We start from the raw sequence: 25628 nt of genomic DNA on the forward strand, positions 1-25628 counted from the left end.
AGTCTACAGAGCAGTTCATTTTTATTAGGAAAGTAGCAGCACATTTGATTTAAGAATCATTCATTTATCATTGGATAATAACACGGACACATTGAACATTGAATCCTGCCTTTATTGGCCAACGACACCACAGTGACATGAACTCAACATTGTTATTGTTGACCTCTTTCCCTATTTATCTCCCCTCAGCACTTATCAACCCAGTTTATCTAAGCGCCCTTCAGCCTTAATCCTTTCCTATAACTATTGTGAACTCCTGGTCGGACCATCTTAACCAGCAGCTTCACCGTTTTCTCTCTAACTGTTATGCAACTAAATGGTGCATTGCTGCACACTGATCCCAGCTCGGGGGAAGATTGGTTGGTTGGTATTGTTTAAGAGTGAGCTGCACTGGTGAAGGCCCAACAGTCGGTGGTTAGTAACTGGGCTGAGGCTGCCCTCTGCTGGTAGAGGAGGAGAAAACATCTGCCTCATCCAGCAGCTTCTGTACCTGCTGAAAGGGCTTAATGCTCCATCTTAGCGTCTCTGCTGGGACTGCAAAAAGAGAAACGTATCTTTTATTGAGCTGAAAATTATTTTCTTTCAATCAGTTACTAAAACTCTGATTCCTTTTTTTTAAAATGTATTTTTGCTTGGATCACAACTGAACATACATTGGACAGAAACTCATTGAAACTATGACTTAGCTTTGAAAATACAAATGATCACTCATTCTACAACTGTTGTTTCCTCTGCTTGTGTAAAGTATTTCTGTGCTTGTTGTGGAGATGAAGCACAGTTAAAAGATAATATAAAATCGGATAACAACCGGTCTGTTTACATTTGGTACCGTTAGTTCATCCTTGTTTTCCTTGCCACTGACAAAGTTGAATATTAACTCATTCCACACAAAGCTGAATGTGTTGACCTCAGAAAAGAAAAGCTATAGTTCCCTCTGGATCAGTGGTGGCAAACCTTTTTTGGCTTGTGGCCACTTGAAATGAATTAATGACTCATGACAATAGATGTAATACATTGAAATGTCTTCTTGGATTGTTCAATTTGAAGGATTTTTGGAGACCAGAAGAGGTTGAAAATAGAAAGAAATAAACATAATTGGCATTTTCTTTATTATCTTTGTGTGTTGGTGTTGAACCTGTCAAATGTATCTTAGGTTAGCAGGTTAGTGGCAGGTGCTTTGGTGACGTCAGTGTTCACTTTTACATCTACTTACAATTGTATGCCCATCCATTTATTTATATCCTATATGTACCTGCTGCTTCTTTACGGTCACTGCATCATTTCCCAGCATGCACTGGGATCCTGGACTGGTTTCCAAGTTTTATAAAGCCAGAAGCCAATGGATTGTTGTGGAACTCCACCTGCTGGTAATATAATGAACGAACACACACACACACACACACACACACACACACACACACACACACACACAGTTTAATCATTTGTATTTTGCAGACATGTGAACCCACAAACATCAATGCATCTTGTAATGTTAACTAATGCCTTTCAATGTGCAATAATGTCTAATTATCATAGATCATAACCAGTCAGGCCTAATATATTACCTGACTGAATCTAACTGAATCCCTTTAAGGCCTTTTAGATAAGTGAGACACAGAAAACACTCTGATGATTTTTGATTTTTTTTTTAATACAAGAAAAAGCAATTATGAGGAAAGGAAAAAACAAACTGATTATATCATTAGTCATGTTATAGTACTGAAAAGTTTATTTCAATGGACGCCCCCTTCTGCAGGAGTAATTGAATCTCTGTTAAATAACAAACAAAGCAAAATTCAAAATATGATTATGTGCTACACACATTACACATTACTCAAATGGAGGATAAGACATGACTGCATTACTCAAATCATCAATACGTGACACTATTCTACTGGATTAATACTTGTGGACATTGGTTAGCAAACCACACTGATTAGTTCTGTATAATTTGCTCGCTGCAAGTCTGAAATGAAACAAACATTTCATGACTTTGAGGTGCTTTTTATTGCTGTGTGACCTGAGCAGAGTAGGTTAACAGAGGAACCATATAGAAACCAGAGGGAAATTCACATCTGAGCTCCTGAAGAGGACTCGAGAAGGTTACGTTGGTCTGGTTCAGCCAAGTCAGAAAACTCTTCAGGTTGGTGTCGCAGTGGAATCGGTTCATTTTCAGGTCGAGGAGGCTGAGGGAGTGAAAAGCGGCAGGGTCTGGGGAGGCTATGAAGTTGTTGGAGAGGTTGAGTACTTCCAGACTTTTGGGTAATACATCAGGCTGGAGATACGTCAAGGCGTTTGATGAGAGGTCCATCTGAACTACAGAGGTGAGACCCTTGAAAATACCTTGAGGAAGAGTCTGCAGAGCGTTAAAGCTCAAGTTGAGACTGACCACATGTCCAAGATTGTCAAACAGATTCAGACATTTGCCCTGAGACCAAATAGACTGCAGGGAGCTGCTGTGAAGATCCAAGACTTGGAGATTATTCAGACCAATCACTTGTCTACTGAGTGTGCACCACCTGATCGTGTTTCCTCCGTAGAACAGATGCTGAAGACGTTTCAGCCGAGTCAAAAAGGTGTAAAGATCAGCAAAGTTTGTTAATCTGTTGTCGTTAATGTTCAGATGCATGATATTACTGGCAAAGCGAGTGATGGCGTTCACTGATGAGGATGTCAACTTATTGTCATTCATCAGGAGATAATTTAATCTTGGTAAAGATGCAGGGAAACCTAACTCTCGCAGAGCGTTCCCTGTTAGAAATAACGCTTTCAGGTTGGGAAGTCCACTGAATGAGCCAAAACCCAGCGCACCAATGTGATTGTAAGACAAGTCTAACACTCGCAGGTTTGTCAGAGAAGCAAAGGTGTAAGAATAGATTTCTCCAAGCAGGTTGTGTGACAGGTTGAGCGTTTTTAAATGACCCTGAAGACCTTCAAAAGCATTTCTGTGTATCTGATTCACTCTGTTTTGGGAAACGTCAATGCTCACGACTTCTTTCAGCGGGCGGAAAACCCCCTGTCGCAGTGAAAATATCCTGTTTTTGGACAGATCTAAAATGTGGACTGAACTGTTGTTTAAGCCGCCAAACGTGCTGTTGTCTGGATCGGGGAGATTGTTGAATGAAAATCCTTTACCCATAGGTCCTGACAGTTTGAGATGGGAGATCTTCGTCCCCTCAATAGATCTGAAAAACTGCTTCGCTTTACCCACGCTGAACCCGTTGTAGGACAGGTCGAGTGTCTGGAAGGATATTCCTCTGAAAGGATTCCCACATTTCTGCCAGTCAAAACCTTTATCAGACATGGCTTTAATGTGAACAGAGTCCAAGTTTAGGACCTGGAAGTGCTTTCCCTGGAAGCCAACCAGATCTGATCCGCATATTTTGTCAATTTTGTTCAGCTTGAGATTCAGATCTCTCAGATTAGTCAGGTTTGCAAAGAACATTGAAGGCTGGAGTCTCTTTATCTGGTTGCCAAAGAGGTCAAGAGTCTCTAAAGAGGACAGTGGCTGCAGAAAGTTGTCCGTCAGTATGGACTCTTGAAGTGAACAGTAGTCAAGGTGGAGCTGCTGCAAACTGGACAGCCCCACGAAGGCTTGTGGCTCCAGTCGAAGGCCGATGTTGAAGCCGAGAATCAGCTTCCTGAGCCGACTTTGTCTGCTGAAGGCGTTGTCTCTGATCACAAGTGGCACACGCTGTCGTCCCAGGTCCAGCTCCTGCAGCTGCTCGAGGCCTGACAGGGATGCGGAGTTAATCTCACGGATGTGGTTCATCTCCAGGTACAGGTGGGTGATGTGAGGAGGGAGAGCAGGAACCGAGACGAGGTTCTGGAAGGCACAGTTGGCTACAGAGCCACTTATGATGCATGATGGGAAACATCCTGGCACCTGCAGGTGGAAAATTTAAAATGTAAGTGGACCCCTTAATATTTACGTTCAATTTCAGATTTTCATTTTATTATTTTTTTATTTATTTATTTTAAATCTTGTTTGCTTAAGTGTAATTGTTTCTAGTTTAAAGAACTTTAGAAATACAAAAAGAATTTGCACAAGAAGAATACAATTTCCCTTTGCTCTGATAGTAATACATTTGTTAAAGAGAGAATCAATACTATGTTATTTAATTTACAGCTCATTTTAAAAGACTCTTTCATAAAGTCACTTTGAGCTCATTCTGCAACATACATTTATTTATATATGTACATTGAACAAAAACAAGTAATATATAAATTATTTTTTTAGTCTGATAATCTTTTCCTGAAACACGATAAATCATTATTCTTTCCTTTTTTGATGTAATTTTGTCCTTTTCGGATTTGCAACCTAAATTTAAATTAAAAAAATTTAAAAAACTTTATACTTTTAGAAAGTAAGTAATATATATCTCTTGTTTTTCTCCATTGCAAAATTAGTTTTTATGTTTTTTAGAAGGGGACATACAAATAAACTTCCTTTTACTTAAATTTTAGAATTGCACTATAAACACAGTACCATGCTAATTTACATTTATATCATACTGTATGTTTTCCCTACCTGTAGAAAAACACAGATGGCGAACACCTGAAGACGTGGCAGAAACATCCTCGCACTGCTTGAAGAAATCCACGTTAAATCTTCTTCTGGTGATCCGGTCTCTGTGGTGTTAAAACCAGTGTTCTTCTCCTGCACAGATTTCTGTTGGCTGTGCTTTTATCTGTGAGTATTTGCGTCACTTGTGTCGGGCATTGCATTGATCGTACAGCACAAACATGACTCTGAATGGGATTTCCCTTTTTCTTTTTTTTCTTTATGTTGCAAAGTCCAGATTTACATGAGGAAGGGAAGTACATGCATGTCTGCAGTCTTTTGTTGCTACATGTTGTATGTTTTGTTGTTGTGTACTGTAACTAGACTGATACACTGATTTGCACAATTGGCAGTTCTTCAAATATTTGTCACTACGTTTGTGTTGTATAAGTTATATATTGAGTATATAACTTACACACAGTATCCAGTATTATCTAACATTGTTGAATAGACACCTCAAAAAGCTGTCAACTGTTAAGAAAGGTGAATAACACAGATTTCAGCACACCGGTATGACTGAAATGTTGGAGGAGGGTAATTTGCATATTATGATTCTGTTTCCAATTATTTATAAATTGCAAGATGCCTCTCTGACTTTTAAACTTGCATTTGTGTCCTTTTTAGTGTCAGTAATTGTTACATATAAGATATACAGCATGAAAAAAATGTATTGCAAGTGATGAAAACTACATGTGAAATTCAATACTAAACATACAGTATTTGTGCACACACAGATTTGAGGGGAAGCTGTTTTACTCACATGGTCTAGTTTCCTCTCCTGCCACCAACGTGCACATAATTTCAATGAGTGGCCATTTTTTTCTCCACAATTTCCTCTTTCAGATAGTCAGACTTTCCAGGTTCTTTCATCACATATTGAATAATTCTACATTTCTATTATAGATTCAGGTCTGTCACTTGTTCTGTTTGAGAAACTGTTCATCAGCATAAAAGCTTTGAGTCATATAATAACTTCCAATATTTAAGGTGTTTACACAAAAGCTCTCAGCCAAAGTGACGTTGAGTAATTTCTGAGTGCTCGGTGTAATCCTGATTAATCACTTTTATATTTCAATCTACTAACCAATTATTGTCCAAATTAGGTAGTCTACTCTGTGCATAATGCAGTAAATGTTTCATTTTAATGGTAAGCTGCCTAAAACGCAGCAAAGTACAGGAGTGTTTGTGGTGCGTGCATGTAGTTTTATCACACAGGCCTGGTGAATTTCACAACCTCTGGAGAATGGAGGGTTGGTTAGGTATGAAAAGTGCCCTGAGATGACTTCTGTTATGATTTGTCGCTGTATGGATTGAATTGACTTGACTATCTTAGTGAGAACTAAATGGAAAAAAAAGACAAAATAATCAGCAGTAGGGTAATGTAACCGAGTGTAGTTACATAAGCACAGTATAAATACTTCAAATCTGTACTTGAATTGTATTTAGTTGCTTTTGGAGTTGCTCTTATGAAAGTTGAATGTACTTTGGTACTTTCCAACTTAAACAGCAGTTGAAATATCAAATTATCTTCCTGCGAGATAAAAATTAATAAATAAAAATGGCACAATAGTTTATTTGTTGTTTTTTTTCCAGTTTTAACCACTTTATAGTTGTGCTTATTCTGATGTTTAACAGAGATGTTCACTGTTGAAAATTGTGATGGTTAAAGCTAAAATGATCTACTGAGGCCAGCCCTGGGTCTCTGTTTGAAGCAACTTCCACACAAAGTTGACATTTCTTGTTGGGACGTCAATCAAATGACTGCAAAAAGAGACAAAACAAGTAGAAAGAGATGCAAAACTACTACAAGAAAGACACAAAACAAGTAGAAAGAGATGCAAAATGACTACAATGAGTAAACAAAATATGAGGAGATGCGCAAAGAGACACAGAACAACTACGAAGAGATGCAAAATGACTATAGAGAAACTTAAAATAATAACAAAGATGCAAAATGACTATAGAGAAACTTAAAATAATAACAAAGATGCAAAATGACTACAAAAGGTTAGTAAACCGACTACAAAGAGATGCAAAACAGCTATTAAGAGACTCAAAATAGAAACAAAACTAGTCCAAAGGACAACAAAAAACAGCCCCTCTTCAGTTTGGGGGGGGGGGGGGGGCAGGGCCTCCGTGTCTCCGGATCCGTCAGTGGCTCAAAGCAACTGGAAACCGAAGATAACCGATTCATCTTCCTGTGTGAAGTAAAACACACTGTGTGGCATGTTAGACGAAGTTAGTCACTGTAAAACCAGGTTGGAACTATATTACTGAAAAAATGAAGTGAGTAGTCTAATGAGTCGGGTTTGAGTCAGCGGCGTTACACCGCTCACTGTCGCGGGGGTGAGGGGGCGGGGGGGCGGGGCGGCGGGGGGGCGGCGGAGTGGGACGGACCGAGGAGACGAGTGACTTCTTTCAAAAATAGTTCACTTCATCACAGCAGCGACCGGTACAACGGCGGCGGCGGCGGGTGAGGAGGGCGTGAAGCATGGTTCGCTACGGAAATAAATAACGGGACCCGGGGGGGAGGACATTATTTAAACCAAAGAGGAGGCCACGAAACACGGTGGGGAAAAAAAAAAAAAAGAGGAAACGGATATTTCAAGAAAGAAGAAAACTCAAGCTCAAGTCAGTGCCACACGTTTCAGTGTTGATGTTGGTATTTGGCCACGAACAGGCTACCTGCCGAAAATAGTCCCGGTGAGTAGACCCCGTCTCACATACTACGAGATATACCATTTAAAATAAAAGTGGAAAATCAAGTTACTGGTGACTGTAACTGGCGACTTTTAATGTTTAAAAACTGTACCGGGAGTTTGAGGTAGAGATTTCAAGTGCACATTCATTCGTGGGGGAACAAGGTGAACGGGCAGTTGAAACTTTTCTGCAATATGGCCGCTCAGATGTCACACAGCTTCCCAGAAGGAGGCAGAGCTTTAAAAGTGGCTTTGACTCAAGTCTTTTTTTTTTTTTTAATTAATGGAAACCCAAACTGTCCAGAGAAGACCGTCGAAATATTACACGTAAAAATGTCCAGTGTGTTGTCCCTCCCTGTCTTGAGTCATAAGTCATGCCCACTTTTCAAATCCAAACTACTATTGGTGTTTGACTGGCGTTTTCCTCTATGGGAGGAACGTTACTCCATTAAAAATATATTGCAATTTTACGTTTCCTGGCGTATCACCCAACGTACAGGCGTTGTGCAACATGACTTAATACTTTTTATTTTATTTATTTTTTAAATCACCTGTCTCCATTTTGAAATACGTCACAGTATATATTAAGGTTTTGATTCAGGTTTAGTGGCATGTACAATTACAATGCAACAGGCTGAATGGAAACAGATGTAGCAAGAATGTTAGTATATAGATGGCATGTTAGGGCTAATAAATCATTAAATCTGATCACTTGGGTGAAACGAAATGGTTTAATGAATCATAATATTATTTACTGATCATCAGCAATCTAATTAATCACACCACAACCTGCCAAAAGGAGATATTGGAGGTAACCAAAGCATTTTGGGGCTCTCCAACCCCACACTCTAAAATGTGTTTAAGCATATATGAAGAGCAGATACTAAAAATTTCTTTATCCCAATTAAAATTCAAAGAATAGTTGTTTCCTCTTTTAGAAACCATTATTTTAACAGTCTAGAAGTAAACAGACCATCAACCAAGCAGCTTTTTATTTAGTTGTTTTGATTCACGTGCAGGTAAAGCTAAAATATTCAAATAATGGTCATGTTCATTAACAAACAGGGCAAGTATAAACTGTGGTGGATTTTTTTAATTTGTGTATCCAGGCAGGTTGCAGACTCTTCCAAACTGTTGCTCCCGGGGGAGGAAGCTAAAAAAGGGAGGGATGAGGGAGAGAGGGAGAGAGAGGCAGAGATCACAGTAACTGATTAGAGGTCCCTGCTAACTATACTTTAATTGAGCAGTGGGCGATTTGTTTACATTTTTACCAGCACCAAATGAGAGGGGGGACGAGAATTAACCGTCCCACTTTTCCCGGCACTCGCCCTCCCGCATGAGATAACCAGGTATTAAATGTGGCTTAGTGTTTCACCTATGTGAATATGGTACCTGCAGCGGTTTCTTCACCAGCCACTTCATAACATTTCATCTAAGTGTCGCCATATGGGAAGATTTTAGAGGTTGTTGATTTACAGTAGTGCTGAATTGTGTTACTGTCTCCACTGAGGGTGGGGAGATAATAGCTGTGAGGATGAAACCTATGATTAGAAGCACTCATTCCTATCCAGCCTCTAGTTCATATAATTTTGCAAGAATTAAATTATAGTGAAATTTAAGTATTCCTCACTTTGCATGTGGGAGCAGTTGCCTGGCCCTCCAACACTACTGGTGACCTCAGAGCCCTCCACTCATTTACTGAGTTAATTCTCAGATAGCTTGCAGAATTGCAGTAAAATACATGATATAATGAAAGGCTAGTTAGCTTTCAGCAAAGAACCACCAGTTTTTGTCATTGCTTAGTTTGTATAACAGCTTGTTTTGAAAGCATGCAATGGTTCACTAAGGTCACTGATACTGTGCTGGCCCGTCAGCCTGTTCATTGATCTGCTGTGGAGCTGGGAATCCAGGATAACTGCTGCTGGGTCCCTGCTCCACAAGAATAATAGGACTGTTTTTAAAATGACTTGCTCAAGGGCAAAGGAATAGACGAAAGCTAATAGTTTTAAGTTTACGGATGAGACCCTGATTTAGAGGATTATTGTGATGAAAGGTTGAATTGAATTTGGGGATCTTGGTCTTTCCTCCTCAAATCTTTCATAAATACTCAGTAAATAAGTGGCACATTCAAGTATTTCAAGCTGCAGATTCAATGTGAAATGATCAAACATTTACTTTTGTTGCTTGAAGACACTAGACACAACTTTCATTTCCTTTGTTTTTCTCTTTCACTCTCTTCCTGTCGCTTTCCTTCCGGCTTCTTAGTTAGATTAGATTTGTACATCTTCATTTCTCTCTGCTTTTCTTTCTTCTTCGTATCTCAGTATCGAGACCTTTCATTCCTGCTGTATTTCTCTCCGTCTTGTGTCTGCAATGCACTGTCACTTTGCATTTCCTCTTTTCTTTCTTTGCAACCGGCATGACCACCTTACAGTTCTCTGAGCATACCGCCCTCACCACCAGAAAGATTAGTTTAAGCTCTAAACTTTGCTTTGGTTGCAGTCACAGGTGTAGCGTTTGTGTAAATGTAAAAGCCAATAGAGATGAGTTTGATAATGAGTCTTAATATGTCTCTGATAACTTTCTACTGCATTCAGAGAGCAAAAAGCACTGTGTTACTGTAAAACAAAGCATGGGACTGTTGGTTGGGGCATGTTGCTTCAGGCATCAGTAAGGCTATGAAACACGATCCAAATGCTGGTTTAACTAACAGGTCCATGAGTTTAAAGGCTTATCAGATGCAAAATCACTTCAAAATGGTTTCAAAATAGTACGAGACAGGATTTTATATCTCTGTAAAGTTCTCAACGCAGAAATAGTTTTTGGCTTTTTTCACGACAGTCGTAAAAATAAACAGTAGAAACATGGTGTTCATGTTGCAGCGTAAACTACCAGGAATGTGGGCTTGCAGACATATTTGATTGGTTAACAGGCCGCAGTGCCTTGCTGGATGACATTGTGTTGTGTTGCACCAAACGTTGGCCCAGGTTCATCCTCATCCGCCCTTTACCATAACCATCCCTCCATTAAAACACCACAAGGCACATGAACGTTTATTTTAAAGGTTTAAGGGAATTTGTGGAAAGAGTGTCACCATCACACCTGAGGGCACTGATGAAGGTAACTGTAAAAAGTCAGGCTCAGCATCTTGGCCACAGTTTCCCATATATTGTTATTGAATTTGTTAAATTCTTAAACGTTGGTATCAGCCTCAAAAACTCTGTATTGACGACCATGTGCTTTGTCTGCCTTAGAGAGCTGAGCCAATCCTTGGTCTGTCAGTTCAGGCTTGGTTCTGTGTGTTATTGTTAAAACCTCTATAACAGGCTCCGCCCTATCGCCACCTCAGAACACGCCATAACTTCTGGACCAGTCGTCCACACGCCCCTGACTGGCATGCTAGCTGTCCATCTTAAATGTGTAACCAGATATGAGTTGCTTCTGTTTTTACCTGCCTAGTGACAGCCCTGGGGTCATGCCGGGTCAGCCGGGTTGTCTCTATGGCAGCACAGGGATCTGAGGTCAGGAGAGAGAGAGAGAGAGATTGGAAAGGCAGGGAGAGATTTTTGCTTTCAGTTCAACCTGATTGGAGTCGGTACAGTTGCAGGTGTTTGTCTGTTGTAAAGAGGCTCTAAGAAAGTATTGAACTAGATTTAATGTTTTTAGTGCCGGTGAGGTTGTTTTTATTTTACAGGGCTCATTCAGCATAGGTGTCAAAGGCAGAGGAGTTTTAGTTTGGTATATCTGTATATTTCATTTTGCTGTCTTTAAACCTGACCTCTTTAATGCTAACAAATTCAAAAATATATTTCTACCAACTGTATTATAGTCAAGGTGCAAAAAAAAATTGTGCTGAAACAGTTAGTTCCATTTATTGATTAGTCATTTGACAGAAAATTCATTGGTTGTTCACTATTCTCTGACATTTTATAGACTAACAGCCTGTCAGTTTATTGAAGAAATAACCCACACTTGGGCTGAATGATCATCATGTTGTTAGTATTTTGGCAGATATTACGGTTGCGATATGAGGCATGATTATATTTGGAATGTAATTTGCATTTTATTGTCACTGAAAAAATTATGGGATTTTTGTTGGGGCTTGTACATCCTGGAGATTATAGTTTGATGATGCTTATTGTCATCATTTATGGTGTTATTTATTATGTTATCACATTTAACACATTTTTTAAAATTACAGCTCCGGCTGTTTCGATATTGAACTTGGCCATATTGTGATTTTCAACAATATTTTGATTAATTATTCAGCCCTGACCTACACATTTCCATCCCACAGGATTTGGGTCCAGCCAACAAGCCTCACCTACTTCATGTGTTACAGTAAAGTTGTCTACTGTGTGTGTATATATATATATATATATATATATATATATATATAATTTATAACACACAAACACACACACACTGGTCAGGTCCTGTCAGGGCAGACTGTGAGAATACAGAGCAGCTGCAAGTGGTAATGTGGTCATGTGGCATGAATGGTGCGTGCTGTGGTTTGCAGAGGGTGGTAAACACCCTCTTACCCCTCTTTAGTACCCCCTCGCCTGCCTGACGCCCCGTCCCTGTATCAGTGTCTTCTTCTTCTTCTTCTCTCCCACTCATGAACATTTAGTTTGTGGATTCATCCACAGAGCACAGCGGTGAGGCCAGTATCTGTCATCTTTTAAACATTTTTGTTCGCAAATCAAAGCCTGTACTGCATGTTTTAGACTGAGAGCAATTCTTATGAACAGGTGTTTGTGTGTGTGTGTGTGTGTGTCTGTGTGTGTGTGTGTGTGTGCGCGTGTGTTTGTGTGAGAGAGAGAAAGAGGAAGGGTGATGTTAGTGTGTGTTTACTTTCAGAATCATTTGCCTCACTCAGGTGTTGGGACTGTATGGGTGTAACCACCGTCCTGATGATCCTATAGAGAGAGAGTGTGTGTGTGTGTGTGTGTGTGTGGGGGCGTGGGCATGTGTGTGTGGCTGTTTATGCACAGGTGCACTGGTTGGGTGGTCCGCACTGATGTGACACCCTCCTGCACTCACGTATCACACACACTCACAACATTCTGTAGTTTAGGGAGACAGAAAAATGTTGATGAGATGGAGCATCATAATGTTTGCCTAATGCAGTCATGCATGATTGTATATGTGTGTAGCTTGGGGAATGTAAACGTGTTTCTAGCCTCAGCAGTTAGTAGATAAATGCATTTGCAAGCTTAAAATATATGGACAGACTGAGAGTTTTCAGTGTCGTGATTAAGATCACGTGTGGCATTTGAGGTTGGTAACCGGATGCAGAATAGAACATCATATTCTTATAACTCACATGTCAACAAGTAGGTGATAATGGAAGAGAGTGAACAACACTTTTCACTATCTTCCATTATCACCTACAGCTCTGAAATGGGCCATTAAGTATAATTAGTACCTTTTTAGTTTTGGTACTTTAAGTATATTTTAATGGTGACACTTTTGTACAATTTATACACTGTGGTACTTTTACCTCCACCTCTGTCTGTCTGTGTGTTGTCTGTCTTGTTTTTGACACCTGCTGACAGGATGTAACTGTCTCCATATTCAGGCTGGCCTGTGTTCACATCTAACTAAATAATCTTAGGATTTTCTGTGCCTTCAGGCACATTTGTTGAAACTTTCTGCATGAATTCAGCTCCCCTAATGTGCAGACATATAATGCACATGTGGAAATATCCCACGTTTTGTGATTCAAGTATCCATGAGGTTTGAGTTAGACTTATATCTTTTGCTGTAGGAAGATTTCTGACTCTGCCGTCATGAGAGTTTGTTGAACAGAGCCTAATGACATGTCAGTGTGTAAACTCATTATATTTGTTATGTCTTGTTTGAGGAGAATTAACTTGGCACTTGGCAGCTGTTCAGCACTGGCTGTCTTTTCTAATATTTGTCAGCTAAACGGTGAATAAAGGAATGGGTGTCATTATCTACAAATGGCCATGACTTTTCTGCAGGTTTGTCAAATACACTGTTTGTCAAGAATCATACAAACATGATTGTATTGATTTACTTTAAAGTTTAATAATCTTAAATGATCTACAAAGCAGCTACTCGATATATATAGCTACTGCAGCATAACAAGAGTGAGTACTTTGTGCTATACACTCAGTCTAGTTTTCTCATATATTTCTGAAAGCTTATATAAAATAATACCAGCAAAAGGAGCAAACTGCCATTACTGAAAATTACAATAAATCCAGCAGTTTTAAAGTTGGGCTACAATCAGAAAATATCAGGTAACGTGCACCAGTCAAACTAGCTTACAGCGATGTAGGAGTGTGTCTCTCACTGGTTGTGTCTCTGTATTAGAGTGTGTCCTCTGCTGTCCCCAAAGAGCCTTTGACGTTATTGTCTGCAAGCTGAAAAGACTTTTCAAACTTCCTTTCTCTTTTTTCTGTGTCCCTCTGCTAGACATCCTTTGTTGAGGCTCCTCTGTCCTGTGTGACCCCCTGACACAGAGAGGTATGACCACACACACACACACAAACATGCAAATACACACCCAGTTTAGATGCAGTAGTGTCAAACCCTGTACCTTTAGCACAGTTGAGCCTTCAGTTGTTTTCTAAACTCTACTGTATCTTAAGCCAGAAGTTGGTGGGAGACTGAGAGTGTAGCTTTAGGTTCAGAGTGTGTGTTTTCAGAGCAGCATGTGTTGTTTGTATGTTTGTTTCCGTAAAGCTCAGCAAATGTCGGCCACAATAAAACACCATGGTGCAACAGCAATGTGCATCGCCACGCACACAAACGCAGAAAAGCAATACGCACGCAGTCAGCTGTAATATACCTCTCTCCACCTCTGCTCCCTCCTCTGTCTCTTTCTTTTTATCTCTCCTGTGCTTCACTTTCATTAGCTGAGTCTCTACAGAAAAGACTTGAACCAACAGAGCACAAAGTATGTCCCCTGTCAGTTACCAGTCGCATTCATTTTACAGTTTCCATTGAGTGAGTGGGGGTTTTATTTCCAGTGGAAACATTCAGACCGGCTCATGATTCAGGAATAGAGTTTATTTTGTGACAAAGCTCTTTATGTAATTATCACCTCAGCATGAAATCCATTGTGCGTTTTACTTCCAAGACAGCAATCAACTTGAAAGCAGTGTGGTAGTAAAGCAAGTACAATTTGATGTTGGTCGGTCCAGACTGAATCCAATAATTATTTTTGTCATTTTTCAAGCAACTAATGACAAACATACTGGTTCCAGCTTCTTAAATGTGAAGATTTTATGCTTTACTTTGTCATATATGGTGATAAATTGAGTATTTTTGAACTGAATATAAACTGATAGTTGGTCAGAGCAAGACACTTGATGTCACCTTGGGATGCGGTAAATTATAAAGAGCATTTTACTTAAATGATGGTCTAACAGGAAACAGTTAGCAGATTAATTGTTAGTTGCAGCCTTAACAAAATGCTTGTCTATTTACCCATTGTCACTTTCAAATTTCCTGTGACCAACCTTTGTACTCTGACCCAGTGATTGGGAAAAATGCAGCCAAGCTGTTCCTGGCCCTCTGACACAGTCGGGTGGGGTGGGGGGTGGTGGGTAATTGTGGGAAGGGTAATTATATCTACGATAGCTTAAAGCTTTCTGAGTTAAAATAAGAAGCAAACCTCACTCACCAAATGTTCCTCCATGTCAGCTATATGCGGACAGACTGCCACAGACAGACAGACAGGGTGTAGTTATCACCAAGGCCAGGCTGGAAATAACAATTTACTCACCATGGGAGACCAGAGTTGTAACTGATGAGCAAGTGGAAGCAGTCATATGTCTTTTTCTGGCTCATGTCACATCCAGTCTGAACAGCTCTTTATAATGAGCGTCAATTAAACATTTCACTGACTCCTCTACATCCACAAACAACAAACTATTTAATGACATCGCCGTAGGCTTCAGTGAATTGTTGTGGGCATTTTTCCTAAATGCTTAATCAATTAAATGAGAAAATAATTTGAAGGTTTAAAATCACATAACAATTTGCCTCTCATTTACGCACACACACACACACCAGTGGCTGCAAGCTACCATGCAGGGTGCTGACCAGGCCATCAGGAGCAATTTAGACATGTGGACTTGCAGACACGAGGAGCTGGGGATCAAACCACCAACCCTGTGATTAGTGGGCGACATACTCCACCACCTGAGCCACAGCCGCTCTGAAACAAATAAAAACAAGTGGGAAAATAAATTTGTTCAGCACCAGTAAGTGATAAAATGCGGCCTACTCCGTCTTCCTTGTAGTGGCAATGTGAGAGGACAGCTGCCCAATCAGAGCTGCAAACATTATGTAAGAGATCTGCTCAGTGCTAAACAAACCTGAAAGTTACAGAAGTCAGTGAGAGGCAAGAGGCAGCTTGTCTCTTTATCTAAATATCTGAATGCACCGTCACTTGTGCCTGATGTATCTGCCAGATTCCAGTTTTTAATCAGTTGTCATCTGCGTCTTTGCAGCATGAGTGGTGAAGGTGGAAATTACAGTGGAGATATTTTGAGACGTCCTCTAGTGAGCATCTATAGCTGTGTCTTTCTGAGGGACACGTCGAGGAAGCGGCGGCCTCAGCATGGCTGTCCTGTCAAAGCAGTTAGAGACCTACACTTGTACTTGACTAACTGGTACCAGCAGCCTCGTGTGTGTGTGTGTGTGTGTGTGTGTGTGTGTGTGTGTGTGTGTGTGTGTGTGTGTGTGAGAGTGAGAAATGGCAATGAAGCAGCTGTATAATGATGCAAGGGACTGTGTGTGTGTGTGTTTCAGAGTGTGTGAAAGTGACTGAAAAGAGTAGTCCTTTTGTCTGGATGAAGCATGAAGTCTCCTGGGAAGCTTTCAAATCCTCTCTGGAATGTGTGTGTGTGTGTGTGTGTGTGTGTGTGTGTGCGCGCGTGCTGGGGGTTGCCTTGACACCTACATTTATACAAGGAATGCAAATATTTGTGTGTGTGTTTCAGCTTTGTGGTGTAGTGTAACTGTTACCATAGCGACCGATATCCTCTGGTGTTTTCTGTGTCACCTGACATCAGTAGTTGACAGCTAGCTCTCTTTCTCTCTTTTCTTCCACGGTCCGCCCTCCTTCTCTTGTCTAAATGCCAGGCCACAGTTCAGATTTCATCAGCTGCTCTCATTAATGTGTTTATTTACCAAGCACTCAGCTCATCCTCTAGTGGCCCTGAATTTGACTCTCTGTGACCGTACCTCTAGTTTGTGCATGTGGGTGTGTCGGTATGCATACAGTAGACCTGTGTGTAAAAATAAATGTTAAGTCACACGTTGCCATGGTTTGTATTTTCCATCCTTGAGGCTCCTATCAAATATTTAAATTTTAAATTGCTTGTTGAACAAATCACATCCACTAGAATAATGAAGAACATTTCACGAGTTGTTTACTCTTTATCTTTGATGTCTTCTTCTATAGTGTCTATAGAGTCGACACCAAACAGTGTACATACAATTACATACTACTATACTACTATGTGAGAAACTACGCCTCTGGTAGGAACTGCAGATAAGAATTTGTTTAAAGCAACACAGCAGACGGTAACATTTTTATTTAATCTATTGCATGGTCCTTTGCAAAGAAATCAAGTAAGGATTTTCTGTCAAGAAATAGAGAAAAATTCCCATCAAAATGTCCCAAGGTGATGACATTGATTGCTTGTTTTGTACGGTAAACCCTCCCAAATTCAAAGAGATTTAATTTACTATCACATAAAACTAAGATAAATTTGCAAATTACAAGGTGGAACAATGGAAATGTTGTCTTTTGCTTGAAAAATGACTTGATTAATTGGTTATCCAAATAGTTTCTGATTATTTTTCTGTGAATAATAGTTTTAGCTGAAATCAAATCATCCATTGCACACTAACAAAAGCATACGGTATGTGCCTAACTGTGTATGTGACAATTTAAATAACAATGTGGCTGTGATGGGAGATCACAGGACAAACCTAACAGTCTTACAGTCTGATAGTACAGCAGGTTTGACCTTTCCCGAGGTCACAGTGAACAGATTTTAAGAATCGCTACGAACTGATGAGGTCATAAGACTGGTGGCTGTTTATTGCATCAGTTCTTAACATGCCAAACACGCTGTGCTGTGTTTCATGCAGGATGGTGATGGAGGAGGGGGGTCAAATAGACAGAGGGAGAGGGGCTCCAACGACAGCAGGAGCAGAGGGAAGGCAGATCTTCATGGAGCTTGGTAAGTGACCTTTGAACCTTAATGTAAACCTTACATAGCCTCTGCATGGCAGGATGGATTTTTTCCTTTTCAACCCTGCAGCGATCCTTGCCTCTGTGTTCTGTGCTTGAAGATGTAGAACGGTGTCTGTTACCAGGTGGCATTTTCACAGATGCTGTTTCCTGGATTACTTTATTCTCTGTACTGGAAAATTTTTTTGGTGTTGTTATGGTTTGAGAAAATTTGAGTTTCTAAATGTCGTCATCTTCTTTTTTTTATCACAGGGGAGCAGAACTTTGATGCCATTATTCTTTCTACATATCGAACAGCCTGCAAGCTCAGATTTATACAGAAGAGATGCAACTGTGAGTGACCGCTGCTGTCCTTTTTAGCATGGCATCATCAGCTGTTAAAATAATGACACGACTGTTTGAACTTGTGTGTATCTTGCTCTTTTCACTGACTTCACTCGCTCTCATTCCAGTGCATCTGATCGACATATACAACGTGATCGAGGCGGTGCGGGACGCTGGTCTGAACGCCGTCGAGCTGAATGCCGGGATCTCTGTGACCAGGCTGGAAAACCTGGTGTCCTCCCTGTTCAACCAGCTCAGCAAGCGCCTGCCCACCACACACACCATCAACCCGCAAGAGAGCACCGTCCTGTTAGTTGAATTCATATTGGCTGCCATTGACAGGTAATTACAAGAGAGAGTCACAGCATTCAGTTGTTTTCTAACACACATCCGCACGTGGTTAAACCAGTGTGTTCAGGAGATCCTCTTGGCCTGCATGCACAGAAAAAATAAATGTAATGTAAATGTTTATAACAAATTTGCAAAATGGGAAAACATTTTTCATCTTCAGTCCAGATTCGTTCATGTTCCCAGTTTTGAAAATCCACCGTGCACCTGCAAAGCTCAGCACTGGAACTGACCTCTTACCTCCCCTTACTATCTTTAAATCACCTCTGGACCAAACCCAGACTGACACCTTAATATAAGACGGAAGAACTGAAAACTGCTCTGATCAAATATGCTCTGAGCTGCTGCTGGGCACGACAGGGAAGAACTGTAGGGGTGCACAGAAAGGAACTAAATAAAGCGCAGTGACACACGTTTTTCAGTAAATTATTTCCACTTGTGTTTCCCCAACTCTAATGCACAGACACACGCTCACACCTCTCCATTTGTAATATCACACACTGCCGGCACAGCGGGGATACCTTCATTAATTATTTAAATCTCCTGATGCAACACTGGGATTTAACTGTTAACTGATCTTTTCTGACAATGGGGAGCTGTTCTCAAATATTCACTATTTATCCAGTGAGATCACCTGTAAAACAGCATCCTTAGTCGTTATTAGGGGGTCCAAGACTCGCTGAGAACAACTGTATTTCACACACTGGGTTTAATGTAAAAATGAGGGTGACATACAGTACACTACCATCAAATGTGTGTTTGTGTGTTTTCCAGTGAACCAGACAGCAGACTGACGGTGCTGTCCGTGAAGGCGATGTTAGCCATGCTGTGTGGAGGGAAACTGATAGATAAACTCCGCTGTGAGTACCAGCAGATACCAGCACGACTGACATGGAGTCTGCTACGCATCAACTTTCTCACTTTTACCAGAACTTCTTTTCAACCGTCCCCAGACAACTGGCACAAACTTGTTGATTTCACATGTGCTTTGCCTTGTAAACACACAGATAATTACACATTAACACATTACAAAAGTGACTGAATTAAACAATCAATACCCAGAAACTTAATGCAGTGTATGAACTGTTTCACAACCAAACAAAATAAGTGGGGAAAAAAAAGAAAATTTCTGACAAGGTAAAGCTAGAGAACTTTAATATTCTGCATGAATAAAGATCTCAGTGACCAGACTGCATGTTGGTTTCCTTAGGCTACTGACTGTGGAGAAAAAGATCTCTGTGCCTCTTCACAAAATACAAATCTCTTTGATATGTTCAGCTCTGATATTTTAATTAGCCTTGTTGTAACCCCATTGGAAATGTGCTTTCTAGCAACACACCAATTGAACTCTTCTTCTGTATATTCAACAATGTTTTTTTCCACACACATATTACTACAAATCTTACCCGCACTGTAACTCTACAGGTTGAATTTCAGCATATACATAGACATATACATGTTGCATATGTGCCACCTTGTGGAAAGCATACGTTAATGCTGCTGTTTGCTCATGTTGCTTCACCTGTTCTTGTATTCATCATGTTGTGCGGACAAAAAACAGTCACACAGTCTGTCTGTGTGTGTGTGTGTGTGTGTGTAGATGTGTTTTCTCAGGTATCGGACTCTAGCGGTGTACTGGTGCTGTCCAAGTTTGACGGTTTTCTGAGGGAGGCTCTCAAGTTGCCCACCGCTGTACATGAAGGGCCGTCATTTGGCTACACACACACGTTAGCACGCTCATGTTTCCCACAACAGGTATGGTCACACACCTGCTCTGTCTGTCTATCTATCTGTCTGTCACAGGGGATAGTTTGTACAGAATGTAATCCCACTGGTTCGGTGCTGTTTCGGGGTTTTGATTGTACCAGTCTGTGTCTGTGTTTCTCAACTGTTTTGTCTGTTTTATTTGTTGTTGTTGTTGTTGTTGTGTAGAAGAGGGTGATGCTCAACATGTTCCTGGACATTGTAGCTGAACCTCCTCAGTGTCTTGTCTGGTTGCCTCTCATGCACCGCCTGGCCAACGTGGAGCATGGTACACACACACACACACACACACACACACACACACACACACACACACACACACACACACACACAAAACGCAGACATATACCTTATTAACAAACTTTTATCAGCCGGCCAATTATATCAGCTGTCATTTAGTTAAACTTCCTTATCGGCTGGGATTTTTACATACATAGTTATTTTTAAATATCATTTTCATTTCCATCGTTTGCCGAGCTTCATAGTGAGTCTCAGCTCATTGATTTATCCGTCTGGTCCTTAAATGAACCGTTTTGGTTCATTCTCACTGCTCTCAGAACATAGTTTAGGATCATCGTTCACCGTATCAACTTAAAAGGTGATGATATGTCAGTGTTGTGTTCACAACTTATTTCTGCTGCTTCCAGGTAGCAAGACAAAGTCAGTTGTTGAAGGTTTAATGTTCAAAACGAACATTGATAATGAAGTTTACTGTTCAACTGTGTTGTACGCTGTTTCAGATTTGTATCACAAGCTTAATAAATAAGTTTGACACATTAAAGAATAGATTAAAGAATAAATATAAGCTGATGTATGTATCAAATTTTATTATTTTCGATTGAGTATTGGCCTCAAAAGTTTCAGTCAGTTTCAGGCTCATGTTTTGTGTCCATCATGGATCAGCCTACAAAACCTCAAACCTCATTGGCCGTCTGCTGTGAAAGAGGCCTGATGTGTCTCCTCTTTATCAACTTGTGAAACTCGTCTGATCACTGACACATCCTGTCTTTCTCCCAGTCTATCACCCTGTGTCATGCTCCTACTGTCGTGGCAACGGCATGACGGGCTTCCGCTATCGCTGCCTCCGTTGCCGTGGTTACCAGCTGTGTCAGAACTGCTTCTGGCGCGGCAACACCAGCGGCTCACATAGCAACCAGCATCAGATGAGGGAGCACTCGTCCTGGGTGAGTCGCTGTGTGATTACTCATTCATCACACCAGGGGGCACTACCTGTGTGTGTGTGTGTGTGTGTGTGTGTGTGTGTGTGTGTGTGTGTGTGTTAGTGTGTGTGTGTCAGAGTGTGTGCGCCTCCATCTTTGTGAGAGGACACCTTCACAGTGTGGCACTTAAACAGATAATGGAGGCATAACATGAGCTTTTGTTTATTTACTTGAACTGATTTTAACAAAGTACTAAATTATTCAAAATACCAAAAAAGGAAAACTACAGAGACCTTTTTAATTTAATTTAATTTAATTCATTGAGTTCAACTAAACAAACAACAACTCAGGACTGAACTTCACAAAATTGACCTGCCAATTAACACAAACTAACCCTCACCCTGTTTAAAGACAAACACAAAGTCTACACAGACACACAAGGGAGGGGCAAACAAACAATTAACTTTACACTACAAATTTACCCTAAGAGAAACAAACTGCTTCAGCTATGAAACAAAAAAGTAACAAAACAAAAAGCAGCAAAATATTTTGATTTATCATGGAAAATTATAAAAAATGATAAATTAATTAAAGCAAATATAACTGTGTTAAAGCTGGAATCAGTGGCTGAAAGTGTGTGCACTTAAAAAACTGTATGTACTGTCATTATGTGAAATGTTTGTCGGTTAACTTTGCAAAAAAGTGTCACGTATTCTTGAAATGTAGTGGAGTAAAAGTATAAAGTGGCATGAGAAGAAAATAGTCAAGTAAAGTACAAATACCTCAGTTTTATACTTAAGTAGTCCCTGATAAAATGTTCTTGGTTTCATTCCACTGTTGCTAATTGTGATGTTTCCAAAAAATCTGAATGGAAAAGACACAGTTCTGTAAAATCGCCATAATATTTCAAAAAAAGCTGCTCTAGCCTGAAGGGAAAAATGTTTTCAATGTAGAAATTACATATTAATAGACGGAAACATAGTTGTTGAATTATTCATCACTAAGCCTTTGTATAATTTGTCTTATTAATGTTTCAGTTTCAGGAATAAATCTCTTCACTAGTGCTGCTCCTGCCTGTCCAACAAAATCTCTTCATCACAGGCAACTCTCCCTAATAATCCTCTGCAGACTTTGCATATCATTTCCGACAGTACTCTGTTTTGGGATGAAGTTTATTCTCAGTTTACCTGCCTCCCCTCAGTGTTGTACAGCGCTCATTTAAAGTGTTACATCTACCTCTCCTGTCTGTTTTCACAAAATGAAACTGGGCTAGAATTTACAACATTTTTTTTTTTTTATTCTCTTGATTTTAAGTCGTTTTGACTTGATGATCGGATGAAATGTGCCGTAATGAATTTATTAATTTTAAGCACTAAATCAACTCTTGTGTTAAAATTCAAATATTACATATACTGTATTTTTCACAGCAATTTATCACTAGCATTTCTTCACTGATTTTCACTAAAGAAACAGTCCAGAAAACGTACTGTACCTAGGCCAGACTCATCTATAATCAGTCAAAATCACTAAGAAAATATATTGTTTCTTATGTTTGAGAGACATAAGAAACCTTCCTAACCTAGAAAACTTTACCAAGATTATATGATGACATCACCAAACTAAAGTCCCCAAAAAAGGACCAAGAAATACTTATTTTTACTTAAAAAAAAAAAAAGCAAGAAAGAAAAGGGAGTATCCTGGAGTTTGCCAAGTTAAAAAGGAATTCCCCTCCAGGATGTCTGTGTGTGCAACAGATGCTGTGATTTGTCTGGAGCAGCTGAGATAAACAACGCAATAATAACACTTGAATAGCAGTTTACAGATTTTTATCAGGAAAGTGCGGCTGTTTTATCCACGAAGTTCAGGCCTGCAGTTAATATTGCTGCAGTAAATGTCACACAGTCTATGAACACGACCTGTGTTTCTGTGTGTGTGTGTGTGTGTGTGTGTGTTTGTTTCTGCAGAAGTCGCCGGCGACGAAGCTTGGCCGAGCCCTGAGCAGGACTCTGGGCTGTGTGTCGTCAAGAGAGCCCCCCCACCCAATTTATCCAGAGGAACCCGAGAGGACGATTAACCTCAGCAACATAGTGTAAGACCTCACAATCACAATCATACCTCCTCTACATACAGTACATGTTAGATAAATGACACAAGGATTGCTTAGGAGTGGCCGAGTTAAAGTAAGTCACTCTTTTACTGAGAACAATTTTTTCTTATGAAAGTGACAAGATAAATTTATAAGAAATAAATCTCACCTGTTTTCAAATCAATACTGGTTTTTCTGCTGTAGTCTTAATTGGTTAGATACAACTATTGGCTAATGTTAGCTAATTTGAGCCAGATAATCTGATGTTATGAAATCAGTTCACTGACTTCAAGAGTTGTCTTAACATCTGCTCTATTTATGAAACAGTCACAGTTTGCTGCTCTTGGTCCCTTAGGGTTTGTCTAATGACGATATCAGTAAGGCAAGATAATAAAGGAATCTTGTTTATAAACAATAGTTGAATAGTCTTGCATTTGGTGGAATTGTAAATATCACTGGAATCTCAAAGTTAATTAATTATTTAATTACAGTTTGCAGAGCTTTACTTGTTGTACAGGGGAATCTCAGGAGTTTAAAAAGTCTTCAGAAGCATTGAACTGTAGTTCCCTCAAAGAAAGAGAGACTGAGAAGGTTTTTTCTCGCTTCCTGTAGATGGAAACATTAGTTATAACTGTCTTCCCCTAGCTACAGTGGATAGGAAGCTCACTGCAAAAACTTAAATTAACATCAAAACATCCAAATTCTGCCACATATCTCCAAGTCACATTATTTAATTAATTATATTACAGTTAATGCACTTGATAAGTAATTGTAGACCTTTTTGTCCCTACTGGTTTTCCATCAACTTCAGCCTGTATCACTGTGAAAAAAGGTATTCAGTTGAAATCTCTCTGTTATTAAAAAGGTCTTGAAAAGATTGATATGGTGAACACTGCAGAAACCCTGACGTAATAATATAATCACAACACAATAGCACTGTAAGAGACTATATTGTCCGGCCTTAGAAGTAGATACACTACATAGAAACAGTACATTGGTAGTGTTTAAGGGTTTTGTCCAAGGGCTTTGTAGTAGCTGTTGTGTCAACACTAAAACGGGTTTGTTTAGATTGCAGAAGACGAAAAATTACACGCCATCAAACATTTACTATCAGGTCGCAGACTCTTGGCCGACTTTATGGATATCACCAGTAGAGTCACATGTGCACAGAAAGTTCAGATAACATGGATAAACTGAAAGTCCCACCTCTTCAGCCAGCGACTTTGGTCGCTCCGCCCCTCTGCTGGACCCACACGGTCTCATTTTCCAAACACTGGCAGACTGGGTCATTCCTAACCTGCGAGCACTGACCAAACTTATATTCAGGCCAGCACACAGAGGCTGCACTTAGCACAGATGTGAGTATGCTTACAACAATGCTGTATCATATTTATTCTTCTTTCAAACTTATATTTTTCTGTCTTTTTATTTTTTTTTTATTTCCCCTGTGGATCTGTATTCACTCTCTTTCTCTTTCTTTTTTTCTTTCTTTCTCTCCCTCTGGTGATCTTTGGCCTGTCTGTGTTTGTTCAGACTAGTACAATTCACTATTGCATGAGTGCACTCAAAAGCACATGAGAGAGTGTGAGTGTGAGAGTAAGAATGTGTGTTTTCAGATAGGAAAGCCTTTGTGTTTCACTGATTTAACGTTGTTGTGCTCGCTGTATGTTTGTGCTGTTGATGATATGGGTCTGATAGATTGTGTGTTTGTGCATTTGCAGCCCCTCTCGACCTGTAGAGAACACCAGCGAGGCCATGTTGGTGTCCTCATCAGCACCGGAAGCCACCAAGAGGTAAAGACTGACAGAAAGAGGAGGGAAAAAAAACAGTTTTGTGTCTCTGATCAGAAGTTTGAAATTTTCTCCGATTGATTCATAAATGGGGTTTTTAATAACTTGCTTCATTACTTTGTTCTTTGTTAATTACTGTTTCCTCTACTGTCACTTTACACCAATTGCCAAATGATGAAAGTTAAATTTGAGTGTCTTATGTAAGTTTGTGATTTTAGTAAAAGTCCCCAGTACTATTGTTTCAGACCTAAGATTTAATGTAATGTTTCACCACAGTAGCGTCACATCAATGAAAGATACAGTCACAAAACTTTACAGGTGTGTAGTTAAGATCAAAATAAAGCGTGAATACTGTGTACTGTGTAATAATGTAGTCATGACTACTGAGTACCCATAGGTTGAAAGGTCAACATGTTGATAGATCCCATCGCAACATGGTCTCTAGTTATATACAGCTGGTAACAAAATGTTGTTTAATGTGGTATAACTCTCCATAAATTCCTGCACTAGGTAAATAATTATAGGCTGCCAGGCCAAATTAATCAATGACTGAGTTTTATTGATTTTTAATACGTTGACCTGTGTAACCATATTAAATTGCGTTTTATTTGATATTAAAAATGTTTTACAGCGTCTTGAAATCAACC

General features: G+C 39.9%; 2 protein-coding genes across 7 annotated transcripts in view; one reads left to right on the plus strand and one right to left on the minus strand.

Annotated features, from left to right (window-relative positions):
* Window positions 1-1716: 1716 nt before the first annotated feature.
* Window positions 1717-5023, minus strand: LOC130187351 (toll-like receptor 5). The gene is made up of 2 exons (XM_056404869.1): window positions 4532-5023; window positions 1717-3886 (listed from the first exon to the last, which is right to left on the minus strand). The coding sequence occupies exons 1-2, from the start codon at window positions 4577-4579 to the stop codon at window positions 2006-2008; spliced, it is 1929 nt and encodes a 642-aa protein (XP_056260844.1). The 5' UTR covers window positions 4580-5023; the 3' UTR covers window positions 1717-2005.
* A 1937-nt stretch (window positions 5024-6960) lies between these two features.
* The window catches only part of dtnba (dystrobrevin, beta a), a 32006-nt gene continuing 13338 nt past the window's right edge, over window positions 6961-25628 (plus strand). For 5 of the 6 annotated variants that reach the window (XM_056404870.1, XM_056404871.1, XM_056404873.1 and 2 more), the window contains exons 1-11: window positions 6961-7267; window positions 13711-13761; window positions 17407-17498; window positions 17762-17842; window positions 17962-18175; window positions 18956-19041; window positions 19782-19936; window positions 20114-20213; window positions 20963-21129; window positions 23070-23194; window positions 24913-24984. In XM_056404870.1, coding sequence (XP_056260845.1) covers window positions 17408-17498; window positions 17762-17842; window positions 17962-18175; window positions 18956-19041; window positions 19782-19936; window positions 20114-20213; window positions 20963-21129; window positions 23070-23194; window positions 24913-24984 — 1091 coding nt within the window. In that variant the 5' untranslated portion in view covers window positions 6961-7267; window positions 13711-13761; window position 17407. The remainder of the gene's footprint in view (window positions 7268-13710; window positions 13762-17406; window positions 17499-17761; window positions 17843-17961; window positions 18176-18955; window positions 19042-19781; window positions 19937-20113; window positions 20214-20962; window positions 21130-23069; window positions 23195-24912; window positions 24985-25628) is intronic. The other variant, XM_056404872.1, reaches the window with a different exon arrangement.

The sequence above is a fragment of the Seriola aureovittata genome, chromosome 19 (assembly GCF_021018895.1).
Source record: "Seriola aureovittata isolate HTS-2021-v1 ecotype China chromosome 19, ASM2101889v1, whole genome shotgun sequence".
In the NCBI taxonomy this organism is placed as follows: domain Eukaryota; kingdom Metazoa; phylum Chordata; class Actinopteri; order Carangiformes; family Carangidae; genus Seriola; species Seriola aureovittata.